This window comes from Tupaia chinensis, unplaced genomic scaffold, assembly GCF_000334495.1.
Source record: "Tupaia chinensis unplaced genomic scaffold, TupChi_1.0 Scaffold000316_1, whole genome shotgun sequence".
Taxonomy (NCBI): Eukaryota; Metazoa; Chordata; class Mammalia; order Scandentia; family Tupaiidae; genus Tupaia; species Tupaia belangeri.
This window is the reverse complement of record NW_006159809.1, coordinates 5,713,693-5,727,435: the sequence shown is the minus strand read 5'-3', so window position 1 is coordinate 5,727,435 and position 13,743 is coordinate 5,713,693. Positions and strand designations below refer to the sequence as shown.

Below are 13,743 nucleotides of genomic sequence, written 5' to 3'. Positions count from 1 at the left end.
TTTCCCTTCAGCAAGTGCACACACCTTATGGCACAAAATCTCTCTTAAAAAAAGAGAGAGAGAGAGAGAGAGAGTAATCATAATTCCTATGAAACTGTCTAGGGTCATTCTGAATCCCTTAAAGTTCTTGTCATATTTTTAATATTAATTTTCAAGGTCTCTTTATTAAATAATTATTTTCTTTACTAAAAGAACACCAATATTAATATAAACATATGTAGTTGAAAATTTGGGAAGCAATGATATAAATACATGATATATAGTGAGCTTCATTTTATGTAATTTTATTGGTTATTTGAAACAATACATGGTCACCCAATGAATCTGTAAAAGTCTAGCAGCTGATCTAATCACACAGGTACAAAAGAATATTGTGTGGTTCAACATCACATTGTTTTCTTACAACAGAAAAATAAGCTATGCAAACAATTTTTATCTCTTATAAAATGCAATAGCGGTATGAAGTATGAATCTAATTTGATTTCATCTCTCATGCCTTCTCTCAAAGGAAAGTATCAACAAATAAAGAGGATACAGGGACCAACAGTTAACGTAATGGCTATGTCGCTGGACTCCCACGTAGTCGACCGTGGTTCGTGTTCCGGACCCGGTGGCTTAAAACTCACGCCGGGCGCGTGTGTGTGCGTGCCCAAGATCCCAAGAGGCGAATGGAGGAGAAGGGATTGCAGCGTGACCATCCCCCCTGAGGGGTGATTTCTCGCTTTCTGTCTCTCTTTCTCTCTCTGTCTGGCGAGAGCACACGCCCTATAGCAAAAACCTCTCCAAAATAAAAAATAAAAAAATAAAGAGGATACAAAAATGAAAAGTAAACACCAGGGGATGCATATCCTCGTTTCAACTCTACAACTATATATCTAAGTAACATCAATTTCTGAATTTCAAAAGAATGACACAGAATATGTTTCAAAACTAAAACAATGAAATACGAACAACTGTAACAAAAATTCAAACCACCAAAATTAACCTCTAGGTATGAATCTACCCTTCTAATGTTTGTGATGTTGCTCTGTTACTTTTCTGCTTAATATATTGAAAACTCAAATGGTAATATAAAGTTTACCGAGGCTTTTCTAAGTTAAAGCATTTACCCTTCAGAAACTTACCTACCATGAATCTTTTTGTTCTGTGAAGAGTATATAATTTTTTCCATTCATTCTAACACTAGATCAAAATTAGTGTGTGCCTTTGTGAAATGATTACAGAACTGCCAACTATAATAGCAAGGGGCAGAAATTTCTCTTAAAATTTAAGATTGAAAAATTAGTCACAGGACAGGGGGTGGAGGGACAACTAACAAATTTCAATTGATGATGATGATAAGTCATAACCATGGTTATCTAGATTGTGCTTAAAAACTCTTGACTGCGGTGGAAGTCAACTTAGGATATATGTACAAAATATGAAGAGGAGTTTAGAAGATACAGTAGTAGTTTGGGTTTTTTAAATTTAAACACACCAAAACTAGTATTTGTATTTTTTTCCCTCTAATAAAACAGAGGAGAAAAGTGACACCTATTCTAAGATCTTGTTCTCAAGAGCATGTTATAAAACATCCTGGAAATAAAGTCACACTAGCTAGAACACACACCAGAAGTGGCCAACAGTTCAATAGGGCCTCTCACCTTAAAAGTTGTTGTACCATAGAGCTTGGTGGTGTGCACTGTCTCTGGAAGCACATTTGTGATATTGGTGATGAATTCTTCCAAGTATTTACAGGATTTCTCCAGGTGTGTTGTATTGATAATAATCTGGACAAGCTGAAAAGCAAGCACATGTAAAAGTCATTCTACTATTCACCACAGGATGTGTGGCTCAGTATGAATCTGACTGTACAAACATATGAAAGGCCTCATGGAAGAGGCTGTATCATTCTGCAGAGCATGCCAAGGCATGGGCTTACCTATCACACCTAATTTCCTCCAAAAAGTCACCCCTGACCTTCCAAACACTTGTATTTCTCCCTATTATAAGCATACTAGTCACTCTATATTAAATGTGTGTTTTCTTATGTTTAAAGAAGACTATACTAAAAACAAAACCACTCCTATTTAGCATAGTGCTTGCCAATAAATAACTTCGAAATGAATGAAATGAACTCCCACTAAAAGAATAAGAATAACTGGAATAGCAAAACGAAGTTTCAACATTAAGCATGATGAATTAGAGAGGTGTTAGAATAAACGGCGGTATAGTAACAAACTGCATTGGTCTATGGCAGAACGGACAAGGGCAATGAAGTCATAAAGAAACCAAGGGATTAACCACTTACAAATTATTGATTTTGAAAGACTCTTAACTTTCCCAAGCTGGTTTTCTTATTTATAAAATGTTAATAATAACTCTAACCCACAGAGTTATTGTGAAGACTCAATACTCTGTTAAGACTTTAGTTGACCCTTGAGCAATGCTGAAGTTTGGGTACCAGGCCCCCACACAGTTGAGAATCCATATGTAGTTTTCGACAGCCTAAAAAATTTAACCACTAATAGCCAATAATTGACCAGAAGCCTGATAATAATGTAAATAGTCAATACATATTTTAATATAAGATGTATTATATACTATGTTCTTTAATAAAATAAGCTGGAAAAAAGAAAATATTAAAATCATAAAGAAAATTCAATTATAGTATTTACTGAAAAAAAAAATCTGTGTGTAAGTGGACTCATGTAGTTCAACCCATGTTCAACGATCAACTGCATTTCCCTTTCTTAATGCACAGAGCTTTCCAAAAGACAGTACTGGTAAGATGAAAAGTCATTTTCTATAAATTGATTGTGGAAGATTATGAGGAAGAATAACTCTTACTGTCTGTATAGAATTAATATTTCTAAAGAACTTCATGACTCATTTTCTTACTGTATCTTACCATAACCCCAGAGAAGTAGGTTAAATGGGCAGTATTATTGCTTCCACTTTTACCTCAACAGAAATAGAAACAAAGCGATTTTCTCTTGATTACATAATCTCAGTGGAATTAACAGTCAAATCCATATCATCTACCTTCAAATCATGGACTCAACTGGATGACTTCTGCCGGTGCTTTTAGCTTACACATAAGATGGCAGCTCCAGGGTGCTACATGTTTGAGTATGTTAGGACTGAAATATCAGACTCTAGATCAGCTATTAAATACACCTCGTTATGCTTTATTCTAGTCTCTCTTAAAAAAAAAGAAAAGAAAAGAAAGAAGTGGTACCTACTATTTATTTCTTACCTATAAAACTACTGAAATGATTCATATTTCCTACAATCTAAAAGAAATACAAAGAGGAAATAGAATGGAAGCTTTCCCCTTTCTACATCCTTTACTTTTTATTTTCACAAGTATATGTCTCATGGCACAGTTGTGGGAGATATGGAGAGAGTTGATGTGAAAGGCTATGGGTAAATTTAGGTCTTCTTTTAGTCTAGTGAGATACCAAGCCAAGGAGAGAGTAGATAGAAAACACAAAAAGAAATTGGAACTAAAGACAAAGGGAGGTACAACAGCTTTTTACAGTGAAATGGAATCTCAAAACGTTTAAATGTTGGAATTATATTTCAGTAAGAATCACTGTAATATGTAATACGTTGTGAAATACTGAACAAAAATATAAATAGGCCTCAAGACAGAATGCACATTCTTACCTTCATAACACCCAGCACAGGGCTAAAGCAAACATTTCATTCTCAGAAAATACATGTCAACTCATAGCTACAAAGCTTTAGCAATGGGTTGGACTAAGGGCAAAAAGCACCTCCAACTCCACTAAGGATCAGCTTGAAGATCTTGGAAAAACAGCTCCCTTTTTTTTTTTTTTTTTTTTTTTTGAGAGGTTTTTGGCTATAGGGAGTGTGTGCTCCCCAGAAAGACAGAGAGAGACAGAGAGACAGAAAGCGAGACATCATCCTCCAGGGGAGGATGGCCACACTACAATCCTTTCTCCTCCATTCTCTCGAGATCTTGGGCATGCATGCACACGCACCAGGCGTGAGTTGAAGCCACCGGGTCCAGGACATGAACGGCTGCCTTTTTTCTTTTTTTTCTTTTTTTTTTTAACCGCTGCTTTTGAAACACAATGACAAAGGGCAAAAAGACCTGGAGATGCGGTTCCAACAACTTGTCTTAGAAAAGACTGGGCAACACTGAAACTAGATTTCTGTATTTTTCCCCACAACCCATCAGACAAGTTCATATTCACCAGAAACCCGTTTCCATTCATGTCAGAGTTCAAACTGGGAAATCTGGGGTTTTGGACACAAGACTGCTGTCTGCTATAAAATTATCCAAAACATCAGCCTTTTAACTTCAGAGAGCTCTAAGAAAAAACACCCACCAAAATAACCAACCTCTCTTTCAGAGAAGAACTAAAATCATTTTAAAACATTTAAAGTGTCTAAATTAAATCACTCTTCTTCCTGAGTGGGAAGGTGGCTACCGACAAGGTTGTCTTGATGTAGAAATCAGAAAAGTAAGAGAGTTAATTTGGAGAACTGAAGAATTTCTATTTTAAAATCAGCATTACCTATAGGGAACACATTCTGTCTATCAAAAGAATTCCTAATAATAAGGAGGAATCGTGTCATGTTATCGAAATAAAAAACAGTGGCAGTCAAAGAGAAAATTGTCCTGTTTTGCAGGATATTGGCAGTTTAAAAAAAAAAAAAGAAAAAAAGGAGGCGGCTTCACCGGGTACAGTAGTAATTTCCCATGACTTTTTAAAGATCTGTCACCACAAAAGATCACCATGAATTGCATCAATTGACTGTCAGTCACTTTTGAAATGTTTCATTGCTGAGTATAGAATAGACTATTAAAACACTCTAGGATTACAGTAGATACCATGTCATTTTCAGAGGGAATATTGTCTGTTAATGAGGTCTAAGTGATCTCTACTCCTGAATGACAGCTACCAAAATCCTTACAAGGGCATTTACGAATGTAAAACCAGATGCTTTGGGGGTAATTTTGAATTTAAGGATGAAATGAAGCAATTTCAGATATCAACTTCCATCAGAGCTTGAGCTCCTTTGATGATATTTTTAACTCCAATTTCTCAATCTTTTACAAACTACATTACTACAGCAATACAAAATGCCCTTTATATTGTTTCAAGGACACGGAACTAACAACAGATTAGATATCAGTTGTCTTTTATTCAAAGGTTTAAATTCTATAAGAATTTGTTCCCCAAAAAGAAAACTTTATAAAGCAAACAGCCATCTCTTACAACTAAATGACAGAAGACATTTAAGTTAAAATATGTTAAGAATTAGAACACTTTCAGTCTCTCCTTCCTGGAATCAAAGAGAATCTAACGAGAAAGACACAGATTACACTGCAGAGGTCACTTCTTCTCCAACACTGCTCCAAACACCCCAGTACAACCTGAAATAAAATGACAGCTGATTTTTTGCTTGTTTTTTAAGGTTTTTGCTATAGGGTGGTATGCTCACTATAGAGAGACAGTGAGAGGGAAAGTGAGAAATCACCCCCCCCAAGGGGATGGCCACCCACAAACCCTTTACCTCCATTCTCCTCTTGCGATTTTGGGCACACACACACATGCCCAGCATGATTTTTAAGCTCCAGATTTGGGACTCAAACTGCGGTTTGGCCATGTGGGAGTCCAGCCGCCTTAACCTCCACACCACTTGGCTAGCCCAATTGTTCCGTTCTTGGCAAACTCCATAATGTCTTCCTTTTCCATTATTGTTCATTATCTAAGCTCTAAACTCCAAGAGGTTTCCATTTTCTTTTTTAAATTTTATTTATTATTATTATTTAATTTGCTATATGGCACATATGCTTGTGAGAGAGAGACAGTGAGAGAGTGAAGGAAGGTGAGAAAGTAAGCTTCCAGGTACAGGACTTGAACAGTGGCCAGCCATGTGGGAGTCTTGCACCTTAACCACCATGTCACATGCTGGCCCCAAGGTTTCCATTTTCAAACTATAAATTACTTTTAGAGTGTATATATCTACTTACATTCAAACTACTATTAGCTTGTGTCCAGAAGCAGATAATTCAGTACACAGAGGTCCAAGGAATAACCCAACACAAGAAAATGAGAAGTCACTCCTCTCCACACCACCAAACCCTCTCAACAGTCAGATTTGTAAGAAGACAAAGAACTACACAGCAATGTTGGTTCTCATCACAAAAATAAACTACCCCTAAGACTTCTAGGGATTTTATTTCCATTTCACTGGTACAAAAAGCTACCCATACCAGCTCCAAGATTAAAGTACTAAAATACATAGAACCATGGAGTCCAAATTTGAAGGTCCAGTACAAAGCTCATATTTGACAAGACTTAAGTATAAAATGTGTCAACCTTATTTGAGCCGTATCATCGCTATTAATAACAGGAGGTGGAGGTAAATGGAATGCTAGTTATAAATAAAACGATAGATTCATATGGTCATCGATCTAAAATCAAAGGATGAGTGCAAAACATTCATTATTTCTTCAGGTCTCCTGGGCACGATTTTAATCATAAAATTTAGGGTCACCTCTGTGGCATAGTAGAAATTTATCTTAACATGCTGCTCAAGAAAAATTGAGTCCCACATAGTGGCCATGGTTCAAATCCCCTGTCTGGTCAGCTTGAAACACACTGGGAAAATGTGGGTTTCCAAGATCTTATTGTCTGAAGGACTGAAGGAAGAGTTTCTGGTATGACCAGATCCTGTGAAGGGTGCTCATCTCTCTCTCCCACCTTCACTCTCTCTTTTTTTTTTTCTCTCTCTCACATACATGCACACTCACTCTCTGGTGAATATTAAGAAAAAATATATAAATGTTCAGTATGAATAGGCACTCTGAATTTTGACTTTGTCCCCAAACCAACTTATCTACTTTCTTTCTTTCTTTCTTCTTTCTTTCATCAAATAAGAATTCCCCATGTGCCAAGGCATTGTAATATAGCTATACATAATTTTACCTAAGACAGACAAAGTTTCTGGCCCTAGGAAGATTGTAGTAAACACATACACATATATAGTATAATGTTTATACTGTTGAGTTGTCGTGAACGTCATGATGCACTTTTTGTATAGGAAAATACATCCTGACTTTCTCAACAGCCTAATATAATAGACACAGTAAATAGGATTGAGGATAAGGAGCTATAAAGAGATGATAGGTCTCAGCCATTTTGAGACAGGTGATCAAGGAAGACTAAGAAAATTATATGTGAGTAGAAATTTATCTTAAGCCTTTCCATAGATACACTCTTCACAAAGATTTCCTTTAATTTATGGGAAAACTTCCTTTTGGAACCAACAAATAGCATAATGGTGATGTCATTCAACTCTCACATAGTTGGCAGTGGTTCAAGTCCTAGACCCAATGGCTTAAAATACACCAGGCACATGTGCATGTATGCTCCAAATCCCAAGAGGACAATAGGAAAAAGACTGCAGAGTGGGTGATTTTCTGCTTTCTGGTCTCTTTGTTTCTTCCGTGAGCACATGTGCCCTACAGCAAAAATCTCTCTTGAAAAAAAAAAGAAGAAAGAAAAAGCTTTCTTTTAATATTCCGAGATTAATAAACTGGTATATTTCCTTTCTTCACATAATACTGGTGTTTTTAAATGAGCATATTATGAAAATAAAAATATTTAGATTTTTTAAAGAATTTTTTTATTTAACTTAATTAATTTATATATTTATTCATTTTAACTTGACTAGAGAAGGATAGAGTGAGAGAGAGCGAGAGAGAGAGAGCGAGGAGAAATCAGGCAGCCAGGTCCGGGACTCGAATTGTGGTTGGCCACGTGGGAGTCCACCACCCTTAGCCACCACACTACTTGCTGGCCCCAGGTTTAGAATTTTAAAAGAAATCTTATTTCAATGCTTATTCCAAATCTTATTTTAAAAGAAAACTTTTTTCAAGACTTATCCCAAATCTAATTTCAAAGTACTTACTGGTAGTGTGGCCCCAAGCAAAATTACTCATTATCTTTTGATCATGTTAAAACTGAGATAAAACTGATCCCAGTTCCATCTGCAGCCCCCTGGCCAGTCCGGGAAACTGAGGCAGGGCCTTTCACTGGCCCCAGACCCAGCTCTAACTCTGGCTCCAGCCCAGCTTGCCTGATCTCAGAGCGCCCCCTCCCTGCCAGAAAGAGCAGCCCATATGTGATTGAATATATAAAAGAAATCAAAAATTTAAAAAATTGGGATAATACCAATAATAATAAAAATAACAAATATATTATAAATACTAAAGTATCAGAATATATTGCTAATTCCTGAGATTTTTGTTTGTTTGTTTGTTGTTTCTTTATTTTACTGTAGGGTGTGCATGCTTTCCAGAGAAGGATGGAAAGATAGAGGGAAATCACCCTCCAGGGGGTATGGCCACACTGCAATCCCTTCTCTTCCATTCTCCTCCTGGGATTTTGGGCACACATACACACATCTGGTGTGTTTTTCAAGTCATGAGGTCCAGGACTCAAACTGCAAAGCCAGCTATATGGGATCCAGCCACCTTAACCACCATGTCACCAGCTGGCCCTCTGAAAACTATTATTGATCTGGACTAATTTATTCTATCTTCTAGCTTCATATGGCTTAAAGAAATAAACAGTCATACTGGCTAGTCTCACTTTAATCCATGTCCATAACCAAAACTAGGTACTTAATACTAACAGCTTCTCAGACTTACTTTCTTTTCGACACACCAACAGTTTAAAAAAGTAATGGTCAAGTATGTTACAGAATATCCTTAAAGTTTGGTTTGGTTAATGTTTATTCATCGAAAGAGACTAGAGTCACAGACTTATGGACGGTAACCACAGAGCTGAAGTGCCCTCTCATCATATCATCAAAGGCCCCTGCTATCACGGTCCATACCTTATCACTGATGAGGTTAACCTTGATTGCCCGATGATGGAGGCAATTTTTTGGGTTTCTTCACTGTGAAGTTGCCTATTCCTTCCTTCCACACTACTTTTTAGAAGAAAGTTACTAAGCGAAGCCCAGACTGAACTCCTTAAGGAGCATCTTAATTTGCTATTGTGTTATTAACAAAAATACCTGAGACTGGGTGAATTATAATAAATAGAGGTTTATTTGACTCATGGGTTTGGTGGCTGGAAAGTCAAAGATGTGAGGCTGGCATCAGGAAGTCTCCACCAAATGGCCAACTGGGGTTAGAGTCCTGCTTCTGGCAACTTGAAAAACGCGATGGGCATGTGTATGCATGAACAAAATCCTGATGTATGGAGAAATAAAGGAAAAAGGATTTTGATGTGACCACACTTCATTAAGGGGTTCTCTCTCTCTCTCTCTCTCTCTCTCTCTCTCTCTCTGTCTTTCTTACAGGCACTCTCTGACAATTAAAAAAAAAAAAAAAAAAAAACAGGAACTAGCAGTTAGCGTAATGGCTATGTCGCTGGACTCCCATGTAGGCGACCTCAGTTTGCGTCCCGGATCCGGTGGCTTAAAACTCACACCGGGCACGTGTGCGTGCATGCCCAAGATCCCGAGAGGAGAATGGAGGAGACGGGATTGTGGCGTGACCATCCCCCCCTGGGGGGTGATTTCTCGCTTTCTGTCTCTATGTCTCTCTGTCTGTCTGGCGAGCGCACACGCCCTATAGTGAAAATCTCTCTCAAAAAAAAAAAAAAAAACACATATATTATGTTTAATGGTAGGGTCTTTGGGAGAAGCTGAAGCTAAGTGATTGGGCGGGCAGGACAAAGGGCCCCCAGGATTGAGTGCTGGTGAGTTTATAAGAAGATGAAATAAGCAGGCAGAGACCCAGTGGAAAACAGACCATGCTTTCTGTACATGCACCCTGTGTCTTCCCTGCTTCTCTTAGCCATGCTGTGGTGGAGCTTTGTGGGATCCAGCTCCCCAAACCACTATGCTATGGTCCCAGCCCTTCAACCCAATAATTGATACAAGTTTTTAACCTTCCCAATCCTGTTGATTGTTCAACACATGAATTTGGGGGAGATATATTCAAACTATAGCCAGGGGATAGTATCCACATAAATTATGCGAAATTCTTCTGTACAGGACTTATACACCATCAGGAGTTTCCTACCACCATTCTATTAAAAGTGCTCTTATCAAGGTTACTGACTTACTACAAATTACTATAGAAATTAACTGAATGGCAATTTTTAATCTTCATTTTATTGTATCTATTAACAGTATTTGCCATGGTCGATCTCTCTAGCCTTCTTCATATACTTGCTCTACCTAGCTCCCAAGACATCATATTCTTGTTTCTGTTTTTGTTTTTGTTTTTGTTTTTTGTTTTCTTGCTTCTCTAGTAGCTCTTCACCAATCTCCTTTGCCATTCTTTTTTCATGACGTGTTAATATTACAACGCCCAAGCATTCAGTCCTATATTCTCTTCTCTTGTACATCTTTACTAATTCCCTTAATGATACTCTCCAGTTACATGGTTATAAATGTTATTTATATGCTCCCAATTTTTTATCTCCAGGTTAAAACTCTCTCCAAAACTCCAAACTCATATATACAACTGCTTCCTTGACACTTCAAATGGTATGTCTAATAAAAACTACAAATTTAAGATATTTAAAATTGAATTCCCAATCTTCTCCCACCCCAAATTAGCTCTACCTATCATAGTTCATGGTATATACAGTTTTCTAGTTGTTAAAGTCAAAAAACTTCAGTTGTCTTCAACTCTTGACTTTCTCACTTCCTTTACATCCAATAATCAGAAAAATACTCCAGCTCCACACCTAAGACATCATCACTATCCATGGCTATCATTCAACATTCCACCAAACATCACTGGATTACTGTTATAGCTTCATTTCCTCTTCTTATAAGCTCACCAGCACTCAATCCTGGGGGCCCCTTGCCCTACCCACCCAATCACTTAGCTCCTCTCAAGACCCCACCATTCAACATAATATATGTGTTTCTTTTTTCATTGTCAGAGGGTGCATGTACGAGAGAGAGAGAGAGAGAGAGAGAGAGAGTACCCCTTAATGAAGTGTGGTCACACCGAAATCCTTTTTCCTTCATTTCTCTAACTAGTCTCCCTGTTTTCATTCTACAGTATATTCTCTACCACAGACAACGTGTTTCTTTTGGAATATAAGGCAGATCATGTTGCTAATAAGAATCCCTCAATGGCTCCCCATTTCATGGAAAAGAAAAGCCAAAGGCTTTACAATGACCTGCCATGGACCTCTCTGGTCTAATCTGCTGCATACTTTTCTTTGTTCACACCATTCCAGCTACCACAGCTTCCTGATTACTTCCTAACCTTGCCAAGAACTTCCCTATCTTCAGATCTTCATTCTAGTTACACTCTCTGCCTAGAATGCTCTTGCCCCTTCAATGATAACTTACCCTCAAGATCTTGCTCTAAAATAAGACCAACCTGCAACATTCACCAGACTTCTGATTTCCTTAACCCAGGTACCTTTTCTTCTTCCAATAGCATTCATCACCTTTTATCATACTACATGATTTACTTATTTGTTTTGTTTATTATTTATTATCTGCTTTTCTTCACTAAAAAGTAAGCAAGAATCTCTTGTTCTTACAGTTGTTGTTCACTGATTTATCCTAAAGGCTTGGATCAGTTACTGGCACTGAGGAGACAATAAGTATTGTAAAGTTAGTAAGTTACTATCTTCATAGGACATCTTGTTCTAACTTTCTGACTTCTCTTAATTAAGAAACTCCATTGCTCTACTATTCCTAACAATCACTACTTGCATGCTCAGACCTCTTAATAATGACAGGCAATATGCATTCAGTATCTACTTACTATGTACCAAACACTGTTTCGAGTACTTTGCATGCTCATTTAATTTTCAAAACAATCCTATGAAATTCAAGCTACTGTTATCCCCATTTTACACAGAAAGCCAAATAATTCACTCAATCACATAACTATTCAGGGGAAAGCCAGAACTGGAGCCCTGGCAGTATGTATTAGAGCGTATACTCTTAACTGATGCTCAGTGCTCTTCCACAGACCTGGGATAAGCAGTCCTAGGAAAATACCTGCACTTGCAGACTGAACTAGGAGTTAATGAGGTTTGAGAGAACAAGGCAATCCGAGCTAGAACTGAAAGGTGATGTTGAATTGGCTCAAAGAAGCAATGAGAAGACTTAAGAAAGCATGTAAATAGAAAAAAGATAAAAGGATAAAGCATAGGAGAGAAAAAGAAGATATGGGATAACCATGTAACATCAAAACAAGACAGACAGATAGGCATTTCTTTATAGGAACGTTTAAGTCCTCAGAGAATTATCTGACATACTGAAATAGAATTCTGTGATTGTATGCTTGTAATAATTCTATTATTTGAGTTGATTTCTACTCCCTGACAAAATTATATCTAATTAGACAAATTTCCATGTTATTATGAACTTCCTGTAAAACTGCAATCTTCATTACAATGAAATAATTAAAACATTATGAAAGGGAGAACAACACAGTAAAAGTAAATAGATTTGGGGGAAAAAACAGATTTCTACCTCCTTTCTACATTTTGCTAGCTATATGACCTTGGACAATCTCCTTATAATTCTAGTTATGCTTTCTATAAAATGGGAATAATAACATATGCCTAGCCTGCTTCGAATATTACTGTACCAAATGAAATTGTGAGTGTGCTTTGAAGAACATAAACTACTCCACAAATGTAATCTATTATAATGATGTTTCCAGATGTAAAACTCACTTTAGTTATTTTTTTAAAGGATATAATGTTCTCTCTTTGCAAAAGGGAATAGTATATTTTTCAAATATTTTCTGGTTGGTGATGGAAAAAAATCACTTTATGTGTTTGTGTTTACAAATGTATATAACATCATAATAGCCAAACTAAATAAATGTATGTGAATATTCTTTCAGTCATATGCCAAGAAACATTTTCAAAAAAACACACAGTGACTAAGAAATAGTGTTTAGCATTTAATGAAATATAATAGTACCAAGAATTATGATATGGTTTTTCCTTGATAAAAATCTATTTTGGGGGTTTCTATTTAATTTTTTTTCCCCATCACTACCAGATCTGTGCAATCCCCCTGTGAAGATGATGGATCAGGAAAATGCAGTCTGAAAAGGTAGGCCTTTCTCTTAAGAAGTCACAGTAAACCAATGGCACAGCTGCAACTAAATTACTCTTCAGGGATAAAAGTTGTATCAGACCGAGCTCTTTCTAGGCTACTTCTTTAAAAAGGCCTTTTAACAGACTGCTAAACTGAATGGCCTAAGAATTACATCAAGAGTTATAATGAAGAGGGCCAGCAGGTGGAGTGGGGGTTAGGAACTGGATTCCTACATGGCTCACTGTGGTTTGAGTCCCAGACCTCGCTGATATGTGTCAATGCGTGCCCAAAATCTCAAGAGGAGAATGGAGGAGTAGGGATGGAAGCCTGGCCATTCTCCCTGGGAACGATTCCTCATTTTCCCTCTCTCTTTCTCTGTCCAAAGAGTACACGTACCTTATGGCAAAGAAAGAAAATAAATAAATAAATAAAAAAGAGTTAGAATGAACAGCTAGTTCACAAAATTAATATAAACTTCCTGTCCTCACTGGGATTCAAGAAAGAAGAAAAGCAAATTCTTAGGGCCAGCAGGTAGTGTGTAGGCTTAAGGTGCAGGACTCTTACATGGCCGATTGTGGTTCGAGTCCTGGACCTGGCAGCTTCCTTTCTCACTCTCTTACTTCCTCCCTCCCTCTCTCTCTCTCTCTCTCTCTCTCTCTCTCTCTCTCT

At 37.3% G+C, this 13,743-nt stretch overlaps 1 protein-coding gene across 2 annotated transcripts in view; it reads right to left on the bottom strand.

Moving 5' to 3' along the window:
• Positions 1–13,743, bottom strand: part of EXOC6B (exocyst complex component 6B) — a 682,873-nt gene that overhangs the window by 280,066 nt on the left and 389,064 nt on the right. For both annotated transcript variants that reach the window (XM_006151262.3, XM_006151263.3), the window contains exon 17: positions 1,644–1,778. In XM_006151262.3, the coding sequence (XP_006151324.1) occupies positions 1,644–1,778 (135 nt within the window). The remainder of the gene's footprint in view (positions 1–1,643; positions 1,779–13,743) is intronic.